Source organism: Aethalodelphis obliquidens, unplaced genomic scaffold (assembly GCF_003676395.1).
Source record: "Aethalodelphis obliquidens isolate GAN/ISIS:26980383/991018 unplaced genomic scaffold, ASM367639v1 scaffold17, whole genome shotgun sequence".
In the NCBI taxonomy this organism is placed as follows: Eukaryota; Metazoa; Chordata; class Mammalia; order Artiodactyla; family Delphinidae; genus Aethalodelphis; species Aethalodelphis obliquidens.
The window spans coordinates 12,471,566-12,495,778 of NW_020837961.1; the positions used below are offsets into that span (position 1 = coordinate 12,471,566).

General features: G+C 38.9%; 1 protein-coding gene across 1 annotated transcript in view; it reads right to left on the bottom strand.

Annotated features, from left to right (window-relative positions):
- Positions 1 to 15,888, bottom strand: part of HPGDS (hematopoietic prostaglandin D synthase) — a 29,898-nt gene extending 14,010 nt beyond the window's left edge. The window contains exons 1-3 of the mRNA XM_027116932.1: positions 15,025 to 15,888; positions 8,065 to 8,157; positions 2,562 to 2,671 (exon numbers count right to left, since the gene is read on the bottom strand). Coding sequence (XP_026972733.1) covers positions 2,562 to 2,671; positions 8,065 to 8,157; positions 15,025 to 15,157 — 336 coding nt within the window. The 5' untranslated portion in view covers positions 15,158 to 15,888. The remainder of the gene's footprint in view (positions 1 to 2,561; positions 2,672 to 8,064; positions 8,158 to 15,024) is intronic.
- Positions 15,889 to 24,213: the final 8,325 nt, after the last annotated feature.

The following is a 24,213-nucleotide window of genomic DNA, read 5'->3' on the forward strand; positions in this document are numbered from 1 at the left end:
CATAGATTTTTAAAGAACATATAAGAAGAGGACTATTTTCACTGTTCATCCATCTTTACTGTATCAATATTCTGCTTTTGAAAATTTTATCTGACCACAAGGTGGCAGCAATGCAGCCCACTACGGAGAGGCTAAGTAATGAGATGCAAAAGAACTGTGTATTTTTCATTGTATTCTGGCCAGGTCCTGCTTATTAATTAGATAGTCTAGCTATTCGCAATTATTTCTGCAACATGTTGTCCCTTCATATGATTTATTCATGAACTTGGAATATGTCCTGTGAATTTGTTTTTCTGAGGTAGGTAGCATGTAAGAGCATTGTTATTCTAATACAAAGGTAGAGTTCCCCTTATCATGTTCAAAGAACATTTTCCTTTGGGAGAAAAGGAGAATGGAAAAATAGAGAAGTAGAGAAGGGCAAGCCCACATGGAACAAAAACCTTTAGATACTTTTTTCTAAATTGAGAATTATGCATCTACTTGTCTCTGCATTTATAAGGATATGTGAAATATAGATGTCATGTCTGACAAATAAAAGGAAAAACAATGAGCACTGAATTATATGAAAACACTATAATAACTAATATTTAGTGAATACTTTCCACCTAGCCATAGGTACTTATGCTACCATTTAATCCTCCCAACATACTTTGAAGCAGATTCTATGATATCCCTACTTTATAGACATAGAATGTGAAAATTTGATAGGGAGTTAACTGACAACTGGTAAAAAGAGAATCAGGATTCAAGCCTGGCAGTCTGACTCCAGAGCCCAAATGTATTTCTGTCCTCAAAGATGAGTTTTTATTTAAGACTTTGTTCTGGTTAGTCAGGTATCTGTATATATACGTATATGTGTGTGTCTCCCCACACACCTTACATTTATGTCAAGGAATCGGTAAATGTGAATACTTTTATGTTCCAAATATCTCTATTTAAATCAGAGGGTCCTAATTAAACAAAAAGTATTTAGAATAAATTGCTTAAGTAAGTTGATAAGACTGCCATTTGTTCTGTGCTGTAGCTTTTGGATACAGGCCTTAAGCCATAACATGTACATAAATAGTCCTGCACAGCTGTTTTGAATGGCTGCTACCACTGTGGCATTACATCCAGTGGTTAAGAACATGGAGTCCGAGCCAGAGTGTCTGGGATTTGAATTCCTTGTGTACCACTTACCAGCTAAGTAACCTTAGGTAAGTTATTTACACTACATGAACCTCAATTTCTTCATCTGGAAAATGAGGATAACAGTTTCCAAAATTTTACATGAAGAAGTCTTGAGGATAAGAGATACAAATACTGGAGATGTGTCCCAAGTAAACAAGGGAGTAAATAAAAACAGAGTACGTCATCCAGGAAACAGGACTCCAGCTCAAGAGAAAGACGTTCCTGGGATGGCAGAGAAGGAAAGTCCAATGATGACAGCTGTGCAAAATCCTAGACAGCTCTACAAAGGAGAATGGAAATCTCTGGCTCGATAGCTCCAAGAAAATAATGGAAACAGTAGATTATCTGATATCATTGACTTTTGTGAAAAATTGCATTGGCAGGCCATTGGATAGTGTGGGAAGGTTCAGCAATAAAAGTAAAAAAGAATTAAGCAAATGAAAAAAAGACAATTACTAATTTGAGGAGGAAAGTGAGAAAGGAAATATAATCAAAGTATACCACAATGCACAGTTTTGTACAATATCTGCATAGGCATACTAATGTAATGACTGAATGTAGATTTCTCCACAATTTTTTTTTTTTTTTTTTTTTTGTGGTTCGTGGGCTTCTCACTGTTGCGGCCTCTCCCGTTGCGGAGCACAGGCCCCGGACGTGCAGGCTCAGCGGCCATGGTGCACGGGCCCAGCCTCTCCGTGGCATGTGGGATCGTCCCAGACCGGGGCGCGAACCCGCGTCCCCTGCATTGGCAGGCGGACTCTCAACCACTGCGCCACTAGGGAAGCCCCCTCACCACAAAATTTTAATATTATATTAGGAGTTTGGGGGAAGGGAAGCAAAGAGAATGACTATGTAAGAGATAAATTCTAATTACTATAATAAGTCTATCAGAACTATCTAGGGCTTCCCTGGTGGCACAGTGGTTGAGAGTCCGCCTGCCGATGCAGGGGACGCGGGTTCGCGCTCCGGTCCGGGAAGATCCCACATGCCACGGAGAGGCTGGGTCCATGCGCCATGGCTGCTGAGCCTGCGCGTCCGGAGCCTGTGCTCCGCAACGGGAGAGGCCACAACAGTGAGAGGCCCAAACTATCTAAAATTTGTGAATCAAAGAAAGCCATATTTACATATCCTATAGAAAATATGGAGATATATAAATCCTAAAGAAACAGCTAAAAGTGTTAAAATGAGGGTTGCATCTGAGGAAGGGTTAATATGAAGAGGTAAGGCTGGGAATCACTGTAGTAATTTGTTTTAAACTTTTTAATATAATTTGATATTTTAAAACTAGATGTATGTCTTACTTTGATAAAAAGGAACTTTGAAAAGCACCTAACATAATGTTTGGCAAGTGGATATGATTAATAGCAGTAACAGCAAACTGATCACATTACTTTTATATCTTGTTTTCTCTCTGCCCAAGGAAAACGAGACATGAAATCATCCAATGTGTCCACGACTGCATCAACTTGACATTGTTGCACTTCTGTTTTTCCAGCCAAATCTATGGAATAGAGACAGGCCATTTTATGCCCAAGAATATGCTCAATTTATTTTACTATAGTAAAACTTTTTTAAAAATAGGCAATATATTAATATGGTTCAAAAATTCAAAACAATATAAAACAGTGTCGGGTGAAGACTAACTTCCACCTCTGACCCATTCACTTCATTTTGCTTCCTTACCTACCTACCATATTGGTAACCATTTTCATTCATTTATTTTGTATTCTTCCATTGTTTCTTAATGAAAATAAGAATCGGTATCCCACTCAAAACGCACCTCCCCCATATATCCTAGAGGTCTTTTCTTACAAGTCCCTTAAGGGCATCCTTGCTTTTTTTTCAGGTACATGGGATTCCTTTAAGTGGAAGTGCCACAATTTATTTAACTAGCCTCAACTGATTAGGTTTGTTTCCAGTCTTTTGCTAGTGCAAGTGATAATACAATAAATAACCTGTACATACATTATCATTTATCTTGTAGAAAGAATTACTGTTACATGTGCAGATAATTTTTTGTCAGGAGCATTTGTTTGCTTCCTGGGAACTATAAGTTTAAAATAATAGAAGTGTTGTTTTTTTTCTTTACTGCCATTCACTGACCATCATTTTGCTAAGGAATCATTCTAAAATGATTCAGTGTAGAAGCATTCTAAAATAGGTTGCATTTCAGCCAAGGGAACTGTCAACAAAATGAAAAGACAATCTACTGAATGGGAGAAAATATTTGCAAATGATATGACCGATAAGGGATTAATATCCATTGTATACAAACAGCTCATACAACTCAACATCAAAAGGACAAATAATCTAACTAAAAACTGGTCTGAAGAACTGAATAGATATTCTTCCAAAGAGGACATGCAGATGGCCAACAGGCACATGAAAAGATGCTCAACATCACTAGTCATCAGGGAAATGCAAATCAAAACCACAATGAGATATCACCTCACACCTGTCAATATGGCTATCATCAAAAAGGACACAAGTAACAAATGTTGGCAAGGATGTGGAGAAAAAGAAAAAGGGAACCCTCCTACACTGTTGGTGGGAATGTAAATTGGAGCAGCCACTGTGGAAAACAGTAGGGAAGTTTGTCAAAAAACTAAAAATAGAACTACCATATGACCCAGCAATTCCACTCCTGGGCATACATATGGAAAAGACAAAATCTCTAATTCAAAAAGATACATTCACCCCAATGTTCATACCAGCATTATTTGCAATTGCCAAGATAAGGAAGCAACCTAAGTGTCTATCAACAGATAAATGGATAAAGAAGATATGATGTGTGTATATATATATATATATATATATATATATATATATATACACAATGGAATATTACTCAGCCATAAAAAAGAATGAAAGAATATTTGCCATTTGCAGCAACATGGATAGAATTAGAGGGTATTATGCTAAGTGAAATAAGTCAGACAGAGGAAGACAAATACTGTATGATATCACTTATATGTGGAATCTAAAAAGTACAATAAACTAGTGAATATAACAAAAAAGAAGCAGACTCACAGATACAGAGAATAAACTAGTGGTTACCAGTGGGGCCGGGGAGAGGCAATATAGGAGTAGGGGATTAAGAGGTACAAACTATTATGTATAACATAAGCTACAAGGATATATTGCACAACACAGGGAATATAGCCAATATTTTATTATAACTGTGAATGGAGTGTAACTTTAAAAATTGTGAATCACTATATTGTACGCCTATAACTTGTAACTTTAATAAAAAATAAAAATATAAAATAGGTTGCTTTTGTACAAATGTATAAATTTACTAAAAATCAAGGAACTGTATATACTGACAATGGTGAACTGTATGTAAATCACGCCTCAATAAAGCTGTTAAAAGTGAAAGAAAATGCCTTAGTAATCAGCGTTCTTCTGTAAGCTATCTATATTTTCATGTGTGTGATGTTCAAAGACTGATTCTTCTTTCTGACCTTGAGAAATCCCTCCGAATTGTATCATAAGGTCTCTTCACTCATTTTCATCCCTACTTTGACTTCCACACTCAAGGCTTCAGCTGTCAATTTTATACAGATGACTCATTCAACATGTTTAGTCCCAAATTCCAGAGCCATATTCTCAGCTTCCTTTTTTTTTTTTTTTTTTGCGGTACGCAGGCCTCTCACTATTGCGGCCTCTCCCGTTGCAGAGCACCGGTTGTGGACGCGCAGGCTCAACAGCCATGGCTCACGGGCCCAGCTGCTCCGCAGCATGTGGGGTCTTCCCAGACTGGGGCTCGAACCCGCGTCCCCTGCATCGGCAGGCAGACTCTCAACCACTGCGCCACCAGGTAAGCCCTCTCAGCTTCCTTTGGGATAGTTCTCTATGTATCCTTTGGGGTCGGCCGCAACTGGGGCTACAGCAGTGAACAAAGGAGATCAATTCCTTGCCTGCATGGCACTTACGGCTAACTGGGAAAGACAGACAATGGAAAGGATACTGCAAGTTAAGGAACTTTTTCTTTTAAGAAGAGGACAAGGAAGAGCATAAGGCCAAGGAGTTATGGGAATAAGGAGCTATGTCCAGGTGTCGTCTGCCTGGCCCTTACTCTCCTGCTCAAATAGACTTCCCTCCACATGCCAGTATGTCTTCTAACCCTAGGATGATTCTATCTTCACAAACTTTCTCATATTTCCCAAATAGGCACCCCTGCAGTCATGCCAAACAAAGTATGGCCAGAATAATCTTCCTAAGCTCATAGCCATGGTTATGTTGCTTTTCCAGATAAAAATTTAAAGTTGAAGTCAGACAGAGAAAGACAAACACTGTGTGATCTCACTCATATTGGAATCTTTAAAAATTACTGCTAATAACTAACTCAAAGATACAGAGAACAGATGGTTACCAGAGGCAGGAGCAGTGGTAGGGGCAGTAAAATGGGTGGAAGTGGTCAAAAGATACAAACTTCCAGTTAGAAGATGAATACTCCCTGGCGATGTAATGTACAGCATGGTGAGTATAGCTAAGAATACCATCTATTTGAAAGTGGTTAAGAGAGTAGTTCTTAAAAGTTCTCCTAAGACCCAATGCAGCCAAAAATAAATAAATAAATAGATAAATAAATTTATTAAAAAAAAAAGTTCTCATCACAAGGAAAAAAATCTGTAACTACGTGAGGTGATGGATGTTAACTAGATTTACTGTGTGATCATTTAGCAATATATACATGTACTGAATCATTATGTCATACACCTGAAACTAATGTAATGTTATATGTGAATTATATCTCAATTTAAAAACAACTCTACAGGGGCTTCCCTGGTGGTGCAGTGGTTGAGAGTCCGCCTGCCGATGCAGGGGACACGGGTTCATACCCTAGTCTGCGAGTATCCCACATGCCGCGGAGCGGCTGGGCCCGTGAGCCATGGCCGCTGAGCCTGCGCGTCCGGAGCCTGTGCTCTACAACGGGAGAGGCCGCAATGGTGAGAGGCCCGTGTACCGCAAAAAAAACCCCAAAAAACTCTACAGTTCTTTAAGGGATGACATTAATACTCTGGCTCTTTCTTACCAGAATCTATTTTTCCATCCCTTTCTCTTTCTGCTTCCGCTCCACCCAGCAAATTTTGAAGTTCTTTTCTTTTTCTCCTGCCATTTTTTCTGTCTGGAATGTTCTAGTCCAGAGATTCTCTAAGTGAGTTCCATGGACCAGCTGCATAAGCATCATCTGGGAAATTGGTAAGAATGCAAATTTCCCACCCTAGGCCTATTGAATCACAATCTCTGGAGACAAGGCTGAACAATCTGTTTTAATGAACCTCCAAGTGATCCTGATGCACATAAAATTGGAGAAACACTGCTCAAGTCCAGATATTTCTCTTGAAATTCTAGGTGTCTTTTCAGGCTGAGCGCAAATGTCATTTCCACTTCAAAGTCAAATGTCCATAGTCAGAAGGCATCTCCATCTCTTACATTTAGCTGTCTATCTATCTATTTATTAGTTTATTTGGCTCTGCTGGGTCTTAGCATATGGGATCTTATTTTTTTTTTTTTTTTTTTTTTGGTTGCTGCATGTGAATTCTTAGTTGTGGCATGTGGGATCTGGTTCCCTGACCAGGGATCGAACCCAGGCCCCCTGTACTAGGAGTGCAGAGGCTTAGCCACTGGACCACAAAGGAAGTCCCTCCATCTCTTTTAAACTTCCAAAAAATTTTGTTGGCTGAAATGTGTTAGTGTAACACAAATTTTTGTATTTTTAACATACATACATTACTTTGGTCCAAAAATGAAGGTCTAGTAATTATGGCCCATTTTATTGGTAAGATAACCATGTCTCTCAGCCTTCCTGGGTGGCGCAGTGGTTGAGAATCTGCCTGCCGATGCAGGGGACACGGGTTCGAGCCCTGGTCTGGGAAGATCCCACATGCCGCTGAGCAACTGGGCCCATGAGCCACAACTACTGAGCCTGCGCATCTGGAGCCTCTGCTCCGCAACAGGAGAGGCCGCGACAGTGAGAGGCCCGCGCACCGCGATGAAGAGTGGCCCCTGCTCGCCGCAACCAGAGAAAGCCCTCGCACAGAAACGAAGACCCAACGCAGCCAAATTAATTAATTAATTAATTAAACGAATTAAAAAAAAAAAAAGATAACCATGTCTCTACAGCTTGGATCATAGTGGTTTTGGGGGTAGCAAAGAGGGTGTCAGTGTCAGGAGTGGGACATGGTGATTCAGCAGATTATTTATAAAGAAAGGGTCTTTAAAAGAAGCCAAATGTAGCCTTTCACTCAAAAAGAGTGTTATGAGAGTGTGAGGGGAGAGAGAAGACAGCAGAGCATAAGATGGGGAAAGGCACCAGGCGAAGATGAGAACTAAGTTTCCCTTATTACTCCTCATCTCATCACGTTGGCGCATGCGCTGAATAAGCAATCCAGTAGCCAACGACCCACTCAGGAGGCCTCAGATGGCACTTTATGGAGGCAAAGGAGACTCCCCTTCTATTTTTTTTAGCATGATTAGGATGAAAGACATCGGGTACCTGATTTTAATAGTATGAGTCATTTCAGCCTCCCTATGCCACACGTATTTCCCATTAATTAATCTTCTCTGATAACCTGTGATATGCATGCTAGCAAAAGTTTGGGTTCAGACACATCTGTCTAATTTTTCAGCTAAATTCCAATAAGGGATTGAGGACAAGGAAGTGTGGGGCAGGAGAGACTGCAGGCAGTATAAAATTAATTGTCTAGGGAACTCAGGGGAAATTAAACTGGTAGAGATGGTATATTTATACTTCTCTGGCACTGAATCCCATTCTCCTTTGCACTATATTTTAATCCCATTCAGTAATAACGTTACTTAATGAATATTGAATATATGCCATGTTTTTTTTTCAGTTATCAAAAACTGTACACACAATAAATATATTACCTGTATTTTTGGTCAGATATCTTGCTATTGCTAGGCTCTGGTGAAGGTTCAATCCATCGACTTCCAAAATGGGAATTTTCCCAAATGGAAGAGCTTAAAATAAAATGAGCAAAGAATCAACTTCCAGAACAAAATCAAGTTATAATACTTCCATTTTACTGATAATTGTGGAAATAAAACATGATAGTAACGTTACAGAATTCTTGAATATTAATTCTAGAAGGGACATTAGGCATCCTCTAGTGGAATCTTTACATTTTACAAGTTTAAAAATAGAGAGTTGTTAGAAAAAGAAACAGACTCACAGACATAGAGAACAAATGAGTGGCTACAAGTGGAGAGAGGGAAGAGGGGAGGGACAAGATAGAGGTGGGGGAGTAAGAGGTACAAACTATTAGGTATAAAATAAGCTACAAGGATATATTGTACAACATGGGGAATACAGCCAATATTTTATAATAACTATGAATGGAGTATAACCTTTAAAAATTGTGCATCACTATGTTGTACATCTGCAACTTATATAATATTGAACAGCAACTATACCCCAATTTTTTTAGAAAAGGGGAAAAGAAGAGTTGTTAGAAGAGCTGCTATAGACTTAGTGACAGAACTGGGTCTAAACCCCAAGTTTACAGTGATACTATCGATATATATTATATGTTATCTCACATACTTACTATATAATTTTTTTAAACTTTTAAAGCCTTATTAAATTTTCAGTCCTCAGAGATTACATTAATTATTCTTTAAAACCATAGTCTGAGGAATATGAAGAGTTTGATATTGAGTTATGATAAGGAACTTAGCCAAATTCTTATTGATCATTTGAAGTATATAGTAAGCGACAAGCATATTTGTACAAATATAGGACAGATTCATAGCAGGTGTATTAATATTTATCTGTAAATCCTACTTTGTTTTCTTATCTAAACCTATTATATTTTTGTCAGAGAATAATTTATTATTCTTCCTTATAGAAAAATTCTAAGTTGAAGATAAATAAAAATAATTCTACCACATAATGATAAATATTTTAATTGCTTTCCCATATATATATCAAAACAAAATCATAATGTATATATGTTTGTAAACCACTTTTTTAAATTTGATAATACCTTTTAAAATCTTTCTAAATCAATAAAACATCATTTTTTAAAGCATACATTTTGCCATACGAATTAATCACAATTTTCCCAACCAGTGCCTTAGGTTGGGACATATAATTGTTTTGGATAGAGGGAAAAGAATAAAGTGCCACTCATAATCCCATGACTGTAACACAACTACTAGAATCAACCTTCAAGTGTCTTTTGTTTGCACTGAATAAGTACAAGATGAACTACAGTTCACATCAGGAATAAAAACATCTTTGAACACTTACCTAATAAGTGTGCCAAGTACTATTCCAGGTGTTTGAGATACTGCAGTGAGCAAAACAAAGTCCCAAATAAAACTGATACAAACTGTGATGCCTTATTTGAGGCAAAGTATGTAATCAAGAGGGAATTAACATGCCTGACATTTTGAGGGGTGCTTCCTTTTGTGCTAGGCATTGTACTAAATATTTAACATGCCCATTCAGTCTTCTGGTACTTACAACAACCCTATGAAGTAGGTATTAACTACCATCTCATTTTATAAATGAGGAAATGAGGTGAAGAGAGGTTATAGAAATAGTCCAGATCACACACCTGATAGAGGTGAGAGCCAAGTGAGAGGTGAAATCCAGTTGGAACTCTTACTCAGCTGTTTTCTAGTTCTAAGAGCCATGTTTTTGAAAGACATTAAAAATCAGAGCAAGCCCAAAGGATAGTATCCAAGTTAGAGAGGGTCTGAAAATCACATGATATGAGGATTGGCTGAAGAACTTCGACCACTCTTCACTGAAGAGGACAGAACAAATGAAGTGGAACATAAAAACCATCTCCAAGGGGGGCACCTTGAAGATGGCGGAAGAGTAAGACGCGGAGATCACCTTCCTCCCCACAGATACACCAGAAATACATCTACACGTGGAACAACTCCTACAGAACACATACTGAAGGCTGGCAGAAGACCTCAGACCTCCCAAAAGGCAAGAAACTCCCCACATACCTGGGTAGGGCAAAAAAAAAAAAAAAAAAAAAAAACCATCTCCAACATGGCATAGCTATCAAATGGAAAAATAATCTTACTTATTTGGACTATCTCTAAAATGCAGAATGAGAACCAAGAAGAAATTTTTAAAGGGCATATTTTAATTAATTAATTAATTTTTTGGTGGTGGGCTGCGTTAGGTCTTCGTTGCTGCGCGCGGGATTTTCCCCGGTTGCGGCGAGCGGGGGCTACTCTTCGTTGCGGTGCGCGGGCTTCTCATTGCGGTGGCTTCTCTTGTTGCAGAGCACGGACTCCATAGTTGTGGCTCGCGGGCTCTAGAGCGCAGGCTCAGTAGTTGTGGCACAAGGGTTTAGTTGCCCCGCGGCATGTGGGATCTTGCCGGATCAGGGCTCGAACCCGTGTCCCCTGCATTGGCGGGCAGATTCTTAACCACTGCACCACCAGGGAAGTCCTAAAGGGCATATTTTAACTCAAGATGAAGAATAATTCTGTTACCTTTGGAGCTATTACAATGGAATGTGTTTTCTTATGAGGTGGTAAGCTTTCAGCTACTGGAAGCATTTTAGCCAAGCTTGGAATAATTGCCAACAATTGGAATATGGGCTGCATCTAACAAGAAGCAATTTAAGAAGACAAATGCTAAGTCCTTTATTTGGTTCCAGAAAAAAAGAATTTCATGGTGTTGGAGTTGTAACTTAACGGGAGCACCTGTCAAAAAGCTTTAAGAGATTTAGCGGTGCTGAATGCAAGGCCTCAGTATGATATGGCTGCCAACATAGCTACTGTGATCTTGGTAAAACGTCTTAGAAAAATGTCTACACTTGTGCCAGGAGTGATGGTCCCGTTCTGCTCTGTGCTGTTCCTATGCTTGCAGGCACAGGCACTACACGTAAATTAGCAGACAGAGTCTAACAGAAGCTTGTTCTACTTGGGTGGTGAGCAAACCCAAACCAGGGGCAATAAATGGAACACTCTAGGAAGAGAAGAGAGTTGTCCTTTGAACCTAGATGTGATGGCGGATCTCAGACAGTCCATAGGAAATAGTACCTAAATCAAGAAGTAGAGTCAGGGGTGGGAAGGGTGGACTGAATTTCACAATAATGATCAGAGAAACGATCAAGGAAGCTCCAAAAGTTGACATCTAAATAGAGATACAGGTAATGAGTTACCTAGGGACTCAATTCTGAATTCAGCCAAAGACCTTCCTTAACTTCAGAGCGTTTTCATTAAACTGACTATACTGCAATGTCTTTTTCTCTATGATGTCTTAAATTTACTAAATGTCTTATAATAACTGGATGTGAGAGAAAAAATAATTGGTTCTCCATGCATTAAAATGGTAAGTCCAAGACCAATGTATGAAAGCCACATGGAGGTAATTTCAATTTTGTATAAGGAAGATTCTTTTAAGTTTTCCTCCCTCTTCTTTCTGTTCTCCCTTTCCAGAATTTCATGGAGATGTTGGACCTCCTAAACTGGTTCATTCTCAATTTTCCTTATCTTTTTTCTCTTATTTTTTGTTTTTTTCCTATTGTGCTTTCTGGGGGATTTACTTAGTTTTCATCATTTTATTGATTTCTTTGTATCCGACATTCATTTCCAAGAACTTTTTGTCTCCATACATTCCTTTAAGATTGTATAGAATATCTTCTCTTTTCTCTGAGGATTTTATATTTTTGAACTTGTTTTCTTGCTATACCATCTTGACATCTCCAGAGGTGTTTGGTTTTAGGTCTGTTTTATATTAGAGAGTTTTCGCAAATATGGGTTAACTTTTGACTTGCCATTACTATTTAAAAGGGCAAAGAGGTAAACGCTCACTGGAACCTCAGTGTGTATAGGAGGGGCTTGCCCACAGATTGGGCTAGGCAAATTCATTGAGGGATCCCCATCTGTTCAGTATCTGTTAGACGTTTTTCTTAGACTGATCAGCTTCCCCAGAGAGAATTCCTCCCATTTCCTGTGTAAGGGATATTAGTCTGGTTGCCATTGATTGTAGAGCAGGGGAAAGGGCTGTTGGTCCCACCATCTAGTTTCTAGACTTCCACTGAATGCCATGTTTACTGTAGCATTGTGTCCGAGACATGCCTGGTGTCCTAGAATCCTCTGGTCCATCCTCTTGAAAGTAATCTCTATGCTTCTTCCAGGGAGAGAGAGGGAACTTGTGGTCATACTGCTTCTTCATATTTTTCCAGGCAAACCTGTATCAGCTCAGCTCTTAAAGTTATCTTTTGCAACCAATTCCTGACCCTCTGGAGGATCTCTGGGGTGATTTAGCTTGCCTTCTCCTCCTCCAGGCTTATATTTGAGCATCACTGGCCTTAATGGTAAGTCACCTTACCATTCTTTGACCGGTTTTCTAGCTTCCAGAATTTTGTGCTATCATATTCAAGGTTGATTTCTTTGTCCTTGGGGTGGTGGTGACTTTTTTTTAAGTACTTTAATGTTTTTAAAGGAGAGATTAAACACATGTGTACAATCTACCAGGTTTGAGCAGGAAGAAAATTTTAATAGAAGTATCCAATGATATTCTAGATTATAGCAGAGGGGATGGTCATAGCGAGTTTCAAACACCAGAGAGCATCCCTAAATTGGACAGGAGACGATACCAGATACAATTTGTAATAGAAACTGCTTTTCAATATCTATTCTTTGCTTTTTTTCTCAAAGTAATAAAATCCTGGATTTTTAGCCGGGCAAATGGTTGTCCACAATAAAGTCAACGTTCCCCAGCTTCCTTCGTAGTAATGCATGACCATGTGACTAATTTCTTGCCAAACAGATATAACTGATGTGATGTGTGCAACTTCCTGGTCAGGCTGTTAAAAGGAAGAGGTGTGTTCTCTTCCCTCTTCTGCACTTTCTGTGAGTTGGAATATGGAAGGAGGGTGAACTATTCACACTGTGTCAATAAGAACCCACTACGGGTGCAGATGAACAGAAATGAAAGAGCCTCATCATTGACAACATCATGGGGCAGAACTGCTATACTAACTTGGGCTTTTATGCAAAAGAAATAAATTTTTCTCCTCTTTAAGCCATTTTTGTGTTGGGTGTATGTTAAAGCATTTGAAACTGTAGCTTAACCATCATTAACTTTAAGATCCCTTTCAATTCTAAGAATATGTGAAAACATTAAGAAAATGCAGTAATTCCATTTTTAATAACAATGAAAAGTTAAGGTAGAATAGGGTATAAAGAATACAAAGAACTTATATCTAAAAACTAAAAGGCAGAATTTGTTATATGTAATACCTCCACAACTTGCTATTCATCTTGACTTATTTAATGGATAAATTTAATATTCACCTATTTTATGTCCACAGAAGCTCATGTACAAATTCTGATATCAGAAGAAATGCTTGGATATTAAAGGTAAAGTTTCAGAAGAACAGGAAATAAGATATTCTATCCCATCGGAGAAGAGTTCTCTGATAAGAAAAGGAGTAATTACAGGGGCAATGACTTCAGAGAAACTCATGCTTCCAAAAGGCAAGTGGCAATACTTATTGTGAATACGTCAATTATCATGGTATTATTTTTGTTGGCATTATCTAGTGCAAATAACTTGGGCTATGGTATTAGATGGACCTGTGTTTGAAAATCAGCTGTACCTTGCTAGGGCTGTGAACTTGGAAAAAAATACCTAAACTCTGTGTGCTTCCAACTATAAAATTAATAGTTAATCCAACTATAAAATAGAAACAATAATACATCCCGTGTTGATGTGTTAGAGAAATTAAATGAAATAGGGTCTGCAGACTATCCAGTTCTGATAGCCTACAAATGCTATATAGTTGTTTTCTTCAGCTTCATCTTTATCTGAAATTTTAATAATCTAGCGTAAAAATATAAATTTTAGACACTTAATATTTAGTATTTCCAGGGAACATGGCAAGCATCTAGAGGATGACTTACAACTTAACTGAAAACCACACACTTTTGTTTGTTTAATAATATTTCTAATTCTTCCTCACTGTCCTGAGTGCTAAGAAGCATGTTTTCATTGTGCTACCCGCCCAATTTGTAAATTTGCTCTTTCCTCTGATCATACAGACCCCAGTTTTGTTCACGTACCCACCCCTCTCTCATATGGTCACAAAGCCTCATGAAAACTGCTTCCATCCCCTACTTCAGAGGTGGACTAGATGATTCTAAGGTTCCTCCCACTCCCTTTGCCAATGATTGGTTCAGAAATGGACACGTGACCCAATCTGAGCCAGTGAAACATGAGAGGTTTGCTGAGGTCTCCTGGAAAGTTTTTCCTCATTCTTCTGGGAACACTTAAGGAAGCAGTGCTTTCTCCTCTAGCCTCTCAAAATTGCTTTTCAACACTGCGAGGCTGGAATTGCAGCAAACATATTGCTACCAGCTTCATGATTTAGCCAACACGCTGAGGAGGAAAAATGGATAAAGCCATCCTTTGAAACCTGGCCTACTTCTGGATTTTCCGTTATGTGGTACAATTCATTTCCTTGTTATTTAAGCCATCTGAGTTTTGTTTTCTGTTACAGCAGCTTATCTTATCTATCATCCAAATGTTATTGATATCTGAGCAAGCCCAGGCTAGTCCAATGGTCAAAAGTTTGACTTCAGTATTTCCTCCATTTCAGCTCTTCTGATAAAGCTTCATGTTGTGTTATTTTTATATGCCCCCTCTGTCAGTTTTGTGTTTTCACCTCAATAGGAAATTTTCTGGGTCGCAGAGCATTTATTTAACTTGCCTGAACTGCTGCTTCTCAGTGTAAAGCTCCATGAGATTTAAAAACCTTTCTATTTTCCTTTCCCTGAGGAAAGACAAAAGGTTCTGGAAACATTTTCTCTACATACATTTCCATGAACTACATTTGTGCTACTTACTTGACTTGATTTCAGGCCAATCAGATTGTTCTATTCTGTGGTCTTCATACTTTATGTCCAAATATGCAAATATATAACGAATAATTTCTGCTCTCCCCCTCATATTAAAATAAGTGAGTTTGTAGTTTGGCATGGTGCGATTCTGGAAGGAGAAAAATAGAGGAATTATTTTAACAGCCCTCTAGAGATGTTTCAACATTTTTCTTGGAGGACTTTTCGAAAACTTTTTGGCATCTTCTGAGATAACCAGAGATATTAGAAGATATTTCAAAACCAGAATTATAAATCACTACCCCAATAACATATGGAGAAAACTTGATAGAAATAAAATCTTGACTGTCTTTAAGAACTAGATGGAATATTCCAGTGAAATAATCAAATTCAAGTTTTATTTGTAAAAAGACATCGGAGTAATAGGGTATCTATATACCAAACTTCAGAGAATGGAGTCAAAAACTTTGCATTTTAAGAATTTTTTGTCCTGCCTTTAGACACATAATGAATGGTGTCGACATTTGGTTTGTTGTTTGCTTCGGTGACACAGCTGAGTTTGTGAGGACAGCTGGGTAAGGATTGCAAGAGCAGGGTACACACACAAGGCATGTAAAACCAGCCATGTCAACCTGTCATCTCCTCTCTTCCCTCCCCTGTTGCTTTTCCCTCAGAGAATCAAAAAGACTTGAGGAAATATTTCTCTCTTCTTTTGCTGCATCCATGCTGCTGGGTTTTATTGGGTTGCTTACACATACAAACACACCCCACCTTGGGGACCTCTGCTGGGATGGGACAATGGTGGGCATACTTGTTTATTCTCTCTCTAGAGGAGCGAGGAAGAAAGAAAGCAAACATTTCTTAGAAAGTTTGCTAAGGGCTTCCCTGGTGGTGCAGTGGTTGGGAGTCCGCCTGCCGATGCGGGGGACATGGGTTCGTGCCCCGGTCCGGGAGGATCCCACATGCCACAGAGCGGCTGGGCCCGTGAGCCATGGCCGCTAAGCTTGCGTGTCCGGAGCCTGTGCTCCACGACGGGAGGGGCCGCGGCAGTGGGAGGCCCACGTACCGCTAAAAAATAAATAAAATAAAATTTAAAAAGTTTGCTAAAACTGGCTATATTAGTTCGATGGAGGTCATTGTGAGTTTGTGATTTGTACTATTTCATTTCCATTGTTTATAAGCTTTACAGTTAATGATTTTAAGCACTAATAGTAGAATGTATTGTAATCTTATAATGATTAGGCAACTGAGAAACATTTTCATTTGAAGTTCAGTTCTTCCACTTAGTTTCTGTGTATCTTTGGGCTAGTCAACAAAATCTCTCTGAATTTCAAAGTATTTCAAAGTCCACTTTTTATAATTAGAGATACTAATATGGATTTGGGGTTTTAATGAGGTAACACATGCGAAACATTTAGCACAATGCTAAACACTTAATTAGTAGCTGTTGATAACTTTGAATTCATTCTATAGTCAAGAATAAACACCACGATTACATCACACTAAAAATTAATAATTATAGTAATTCAATAAAAATCATAAATAACACTTATTTAAAGAGGTGAGATTAAATACTTTATTCTCTACTAAGGAAGTCTTTCAGAGATATTAACAGACTATTAGATTAAAAGTTGAGCTCAGGGCTTCCCTGGAGGTGCAGTGGATAAGAATCCGCCCGCCAATGCAGGGGACACGGGTTCGAGCCCTGGTCCAGGAAGATCCCACATGTCGCAGAGCAACTAAGCCCGTGTGCCACAACTACTGAGCCTGCGCTCTAGAGCCCGTGAGCCACACCTACTGAGCCTGCGTGCCGCAACCACTGAAGCCCGTGCTCCGCAACAAGAGAAGCCACAACGATTAGAAGGCCACGCACAGCAACAAAGAGTAGCCCCCACTCGCCGCAACTAAAGCCTGCACAGCAATACGTAAATAAAATAAATAAATTTCTTTAAAAAAAAAAAGTTGAGCTCAAGTCGCAAAACAAAATTCCATCTGAAGTCACATGACATAAAAGATCAAACACAAATCATAAAAATCTAGATTGCTAAGCTCATATCTCAAGTACATGTGTATCTCAAGTGTCTGTGGAAAGGACGACCAGAAATAACCGATTGCCTATCTAGACCCCCTCAGGATCCAGGAAATGATGGTGATGGTGATTCCTAGCCAATCCATTTCTCTGGGCCTGGGTTTTCCATGTGTAGATATTGTGGAACGGGTGCTCCTTGTTAGAGACAGAGTCACCCTAACATTCCACGTCCTGTCCACTTCCATTAGCTAGTCCTGTCACCACCCAAGTGAACTGTGACACATGCCACACATCAGTACATGAGGGGATGTTCTCTGTCAAGAATTCACTAGAGGGCTTCCCTGGTGGCGCAGTGGTTGGGAGTCCGCCTGCCAATGCAGGGGACACGGGTTCGTGCCCCGGTCTGGGAGGATCCCACATGCTGCGGAGCGGCTGGGCCCCGGAGCCATGGCCGCTGAGCCTGCGCGTCCGGAGCCCGTGCTCCGCAATGGGAGAGGCCACAGCAGTGAGAGGCCCACGTACTGCAAAAAAAAAAAAAAAAAAAAAAGAATTCACTAGAGTAAACTAACGAAAATTCCAAGATTTACAGCCTCAAATTCCTTTGGAGGAGAAATATGTATATAGGAAATTCACATCTGGGGCACTAAGTGAAGTGCACATCAGAACAATGAGACTGTTTTCCAAGTTTCTGGGAAATGCTGAGCTTAGAGATAGTGGGAAAGATGTGAGAACACAAAAATAGTCAATAAAAAGTGTAAAGTAATAAGTTTCCTTCAGAAAAAAAACATTTTACAGAATCAGAATAAAGGGAACACTCTTATGTAGGAAATAAAAAACATAATTGTTACTGTTCCTTGGTCTATTTTAAAGATTGAAAGAACAAAAACAGCTTTCAGAGTGGAAGTGTCCTTCTGAGTTGGAGTTTTTATTTGAAAAGCATTTTACGCAATTTTTTAATTGAGTTTTTTAAGTTGTCAGTGCTTCCAAAGAAATTATGTATTTCTTATCAATATTACGTGTGTATATAGATTCATATATGTCCATAGGATCAACATTAAAAATTAAACATAACTTTTCCCATTTGGTCAAATACTACATAATTCTGCATGAAAATGAAGGGGTTGTTGCTTGTTGTTAATTTGCAAAAGCATGCTATTTTATATTGTATTTCATGCAAGTAAAGGAGACATTTAAAAATTCCTAGCCCAGGCTGGCAGCTGTCTATATTTCTCTGCAAATAGATCTTTAAATCTAAGATTTACCACAGGCCAATGGACATCTGGCAAATGCTTATCTTTCCTTCAAGAACATCCTTCAACTGTCGTAACTCATTAACGAAGCTGTACTTGCACACCACATTTCTGTAGTTACTTGCATAATTATATTTTCTACTGAGCAAAAGTCTGGCTTCTTGATTTTTAAAGGTAGAAAACTCCAAACTTGAAGACTTTTGTCTTTTTAGGATATAAGTGCACATTGTATAACACAAAAAAATAAGTACTAAAGGTAAACACTGTTGGAAACATTTACTGACTCTAAAGATCCTATATTTTATAAGCTTTCACATGAAAACTACCAGGAGGAATATTCCAAGTAAATGTTTCAATGGCCAATCAAAGCATAAGGAAATTTACAGCAAAGTCTAAAGACAAGTACAAGAACATATTTTGTCCCTCATAGCATTTAGCAGTATATCTGTTAACAGTAAATCTCACTTTGCTAAAGCCTTTATTTCATAAGGATCATGAACTACAAGGATGAAGTTAAAACATATCCCTACCCCCGCCAAGGGATGCAGTGAGGATCAAGCTTAGGGTAGAGCAGGTGATGAAAAGGAATGACCAGTTCTGGAGGTACCCCTGCCACTTGTTATCTGAGTGGCCTTGGGCAGGTCACTTGTTCCTGGCTTTACTTTCCTCACCTGTAAGATGGTAATGAAAATATTGTGTGTAAAGTACCAATACAGTGCTCCGTACTCTGTGATTTGATTGGACTCGAGATCATGTTCTTTGATAAACCTATTCTGCTGTAGGGACATAAAGAGTGAAAATTACATACAAAGAAGATAATAAAGTTAGAATTAAGAGCAAGATAAACGTTGCCTGGACCAAATGAACAGAAACAAAATACAGTGAGCAGGACACGGCATTCTGAGAGAGGCAGTGGGCAGCCAGGAGCTTAGCTTCTTCAGAATAAAGGGGAATAAAACCCCTCCACACAAGATGGCGGGTTGGAGGGTCATACTGCTTTAAACTAGAGCCTGGCAGGCTTTTATATAAAATGTGTGAAAGGTCAAATTGCAAAACTCTAGCAAAACTGATAAGGAGGAAAATATATGAAAAGTCACAGACAATTAAAATTCCAAATAAAAAGGGGTCATAATAGCAGATAAAATAGATTAAAAATCATAAGCTAACACTACAAATAACTATCACTGACTCTGAACACTTAAATGGAAACACTGAGAAACACATAAACTAACACAATCAAATCAAAAAGAAACTGAAACCCTGCATTTAACAAGGAGTAAAGAAACAGAATTGGTAATTAGTTACACCCATGAATGACACCAGGCCCAGATGATTTTACAGGTGAATTTTACTTAATCCTCAGGGGAAAGATAATCCTTATCTTTTACAAGTAGTTTCAAAGAATAGAAAAACGGAAAAAGTGCAAAGATGTTAAAAGAGGAGAATTATAGGGCTTCCCTGGTGACGCAGTGGTTGAGAGTCCACCTGCCGATGCAGGGAACACAGTTCGTGCCCCGGTCCGGGAAGATCCCACATGCCGCGGAGCGGCTGGGCCCGTGAACCATGGCCGCTGGGCCTGCGTGTCCGGAGCCTGTGCTCCGCAGCGGGAGAGGCCACAACAGTGAGAGGCCCACGTACCGCAAAAAAAAAAAGAGGAAAATTATAGACTAAGCTCACTTATAAACATCCTAAATAACTTATTAGCTATTCAAATTTAGTAGTGTATAAAAAGATATTAAATATAATGTGGGGCTGCACCCTGTAGGCCTGCAAGCCTTGTAGTTACCCAGCCTCTACAAGACCAAAGAAAGAGCCCGGAGTCAGTGACAGAAACATCAATGGTTATTAAATAGAGCATCTTACAGGTCTCAAGCGAAAGGTCCTGGAGAAACATCCCTCCGTGTAATGCAGACGGCAACAGCACATAGCAACAATCTTTGCTGCTCAGGGGAGAAGGAGGCTACCATTTATAGGGGGGATTGACAACAGGTGGGCTCATCAGTTACCAGGGAAACCAGCGGCAGGGGCAGTGGGCAAGCACCTGGAGAGTTTCTGATTAAGCCGTATAATTAAGAGAACTGGATAGTCATGTGAGGGAAGCGGGGCCTGGTCGAGAAGGGGATGTACAAAGATCTTGAGTGGCTTGATCATACATGTCATGACAAGATGAGGCTTATCCCAGGAATGCAAGATGTTTCAACACCAAAACATTCATCTGTATAATATACTACCTCAATAGATTAAAAGGGAAAAACTCTAAGCCATATTGTCTTCTCAACAGATGCTAAATAAATGCTTAATTAATAAGCATTAAATTAATCACTCATTTGTGATCAAAATTCTCAAAAAAACAAAAAACAAAGACAAACAAAAAACCCAAAGCTCTTAGTAAACTGGGAGTAAAAGAAAACTTCCTTCATCTAACAGAGTCTCTACAAAAAACAGAGCAAACGTCATACATAATGGGGAACAAAATGGAAGCATTTTCTTTAATGTGAGGAATAACCAGAAACCCCTCTTACCCCTATTTAACATGGTCCTGGATGGCCTGGCTAATTCAAGATTAGACAACAACAAATAACGCACGCAAGGAGTGGAAAGGAAGAGACCAAATTGTCCTTATTTGCAATAAAAATGATTGTCTATATTCAAAATCCAAGAGACTCTACAGAAAAATCTGATCCTAACTTTCAAGTGGAAATGCTAAGGACTAAAATAGCCAAGAAAAATTAAGAGAACAGAAGGAGAAGACCTGACCTACCAGATAGCAAGACATATATAAAGCCACATAATTACGGTAATGTGATGTTTGTTCAGGACCAGATATAGGGAGGTGCATGAAGTCTCGAAACAGAACCTCAGATATACGACAGACAAGATATTACAGTGGGGGCATAAAGGGACTAGACTAAAATGGTTTGAAGACAAAAGAGGAAAAATATACATAATGAGACCTTGACTTCCCACAATACATAGAAATAATACCCAGGTGGATTATAGACCTGAATATGATTTAATTGGCCTGTGCAAATTCCAGTGTCATGCTGGTCTCTTACTTCCTGTTAGCTTCATTTCTGAGCCCTGCCACTGTCATTCTGTGTTAGGAATCCCATGTAGGGGAAGCTGTGTCTATTTCCTGAAATACTATAGAAACAAGAAGGAAAAAGTTTGATCGTGCTTAAGGATCTCCTTTACATCTAAAAGCTAACCACTGTTTTCCTCCCACTCCAAAGCAAACCATGTGAAGTTCCTGATTCAGCAGATAAATAAAAAGCTGACTTAGACTTCTTTTTGAAAAATAAGATGTAGGGAATTCCCCGGTGGTCCAGTGGTTAGGGCTCTGCACTTCCACTGTAGGGGGCATGGGTTCGATCCCTGGTCGGGGAACTAAGATCCCACAAGCCGCGTGGCACGGCCAAAAAATAAATAAATAAAATAAATCATTTAAAAAAAAGAAAACGAAAAAGGTATACAGTTTCTTAAGGAACATATGGATGGATGACTAGCAAATACCCTGGATAGAAACTTCCACATATGAACTCATATGAATGTAGCCATTAAGTACGAAAGAAAATATAGCTTTTGATATATGCTAAACTAGTTTAGAAATTAACTATTTTACATAGAAAATAATAGTGTTTTCAAAAAATTCTACCTTGGGTATTTCCTTTCTTTCTCCTAGGTTTGTGGCTCTTTTTACTTGATATAACATGGATACATTTCAGCTGATTAACAAAAACAAAACACAGGAATGTTTAATCCCAGAAGCAATTTTCATGCAGTCAATGAACATACAAACTATCTTAATAAAACCATTTAATTTTAGCTAAGCCTTTATTCTAATCTGTATATTGCTATAAGAGCACAGTAAAACACAGTCTCAAAAATTCTAGGGTCTCTGCCAGAGAAGTGACAACGATCCAAATTCAGCTCTCTGGCAAAGGAGGCTACCATTCAAATACTTTGTTACGCACCTTAAAGATTTCAGCAGGTATTTGAAAAAAGGGATAGAATTGTGCGAGTCATTTTGATGGACAGAAAGCTTACAAATAAGGAATTAAGTATTAACCATTTTACAATTCAATCCAATAACAGATTATAAGACAGTCACTCAGATAAATATAGCATAGGACAGTAATAAAAATAAACCTAAAATGCAGGGTGAAGACTATCTCATTTCTAATCTTTGTACAGTTCAGTCAGATCACTTACTTAGGCTGTGTCTCTGTGGAGTCTCTAGTATCTTCTATGCTCTTGTACGTGACTGTATCTTGGGTTTATATGATGAGTAAGTTACGGTCACAAGCCAATGTGAGAAGAGGTGACTTACTGCCACCTAAGTCTCTTCCTTCATTTCTTAGATGAAATATGCCTGCCAAAAAGAGCAAGTCTGCAAAGACTTCTAGATATTCTTGGCCTTTTATAAGATCTCTGTGTAGAAATAACCTAAGGTATTTGCATACAGTTGATAAAGTCAAAGTTATAGGTGCTGAAGTGTGCCTATAGCTACATGTTCATTTATGTTTCCAGTCTTAGAACCACAGGCCCTAGGGGAGAAAGAAAACGTGAGTGTATCTCTTTACAGATACACACATGGATTGCTTCCTCACTTCGCTAGATCTGCTTGGCGAGTCTTTGGCTGACCACCTCGTCACTGGAGCTCTCCTCAAACAGACTCATCCTTTACCTGCTCGCTGTTCATTCATCACAGCATCTGACAACATAATGTATTTTATTGGTTCGTTCTCACCCTCCCCCAGTGGAATGTAAGCTCCACAAGGGCGAGCACTTCATTGTTTACTGTTGTGTCCTTAGTGTCCACAGGAGTGCCAGGCACATTATAAGCACTAACATATATTTGACGAATGAATGACCCCAATGTATATTTCCCCACAATTCATATTTTTACAAGGACTCTGTAAATTCTCATTGCTGGTAGTGTATTTCACTTACTATGTTTTCTTAGAAGGGCTGAAACTAAGTCTGCCTAAAACCAAGTTCCTTGACTGAGTTTGTAATTAATTTCTCAATCCAAAATTGTATTCCCCTTCTTGACCCCCTGACCTCAATGCTGTCCTAACAGAACACTCATCAACCGGAGTCAGATGACTAAGACTGCTGTTGTCGATAACATCATGAGTGTACTAAAATGGCTATTATAGATATCATCATTGACGTACAAACTAAGGTGGTTTTTCAAGGGCAAGGTGAGCTAACAGACCCCCGAGCATGGACCACCTGGCCAGACACGTCCTATGACTCCCAAAACTATGATTAAGAAATGCCACAGAAATGGCATTAATTATAATTAATGGTTATAATTATTATAAAATAATTAATCAAAATTATTAATTAATAATTAATCCCAGCCTCTTTGTTCTTCCCCTTAAAAAATAAAAACCCTAACTCAAAGACCAAGTTGGAGAGATCTGAGGCTTGTCTCCCACTCCCTTGCTGGTGCGCTGCAATAAATCCTTCCTCTGATGCAAATTCTCACTGTCAGAGTTTGGCTTTCTGTACTGTGGGCACATGAGCCCTTCGCTCCGTTTCAGGATCATGTGGTTTAAAGTAAACCTGGAGGGGAAGATTCCCCTACATCTTGCTGATAATCTGATACAGATTAGTAACAAATGCTTAAATGTTTTAGAAATTTATTTTTCAGTCCTTAGTGCAGGAATTAATTCCAGCTACAATATTAGAACAGCACAGTGAAAAGATCCAGTGAAATACCTGTCTGGGCATTACTGAACCTGCAGATTATCCATGAAACATTTTAATGACAGTCTGGCTTTCAACTTCCAGAAAATGACACTCATAGGCAAGAATAGCAACCTATAAATCACGTAATATTTCCTCTTCTAAGTGCTTTAAACTTTGAAAAGTGTCTTTTCATCCATTTATTGTAAATATAAGAAATGA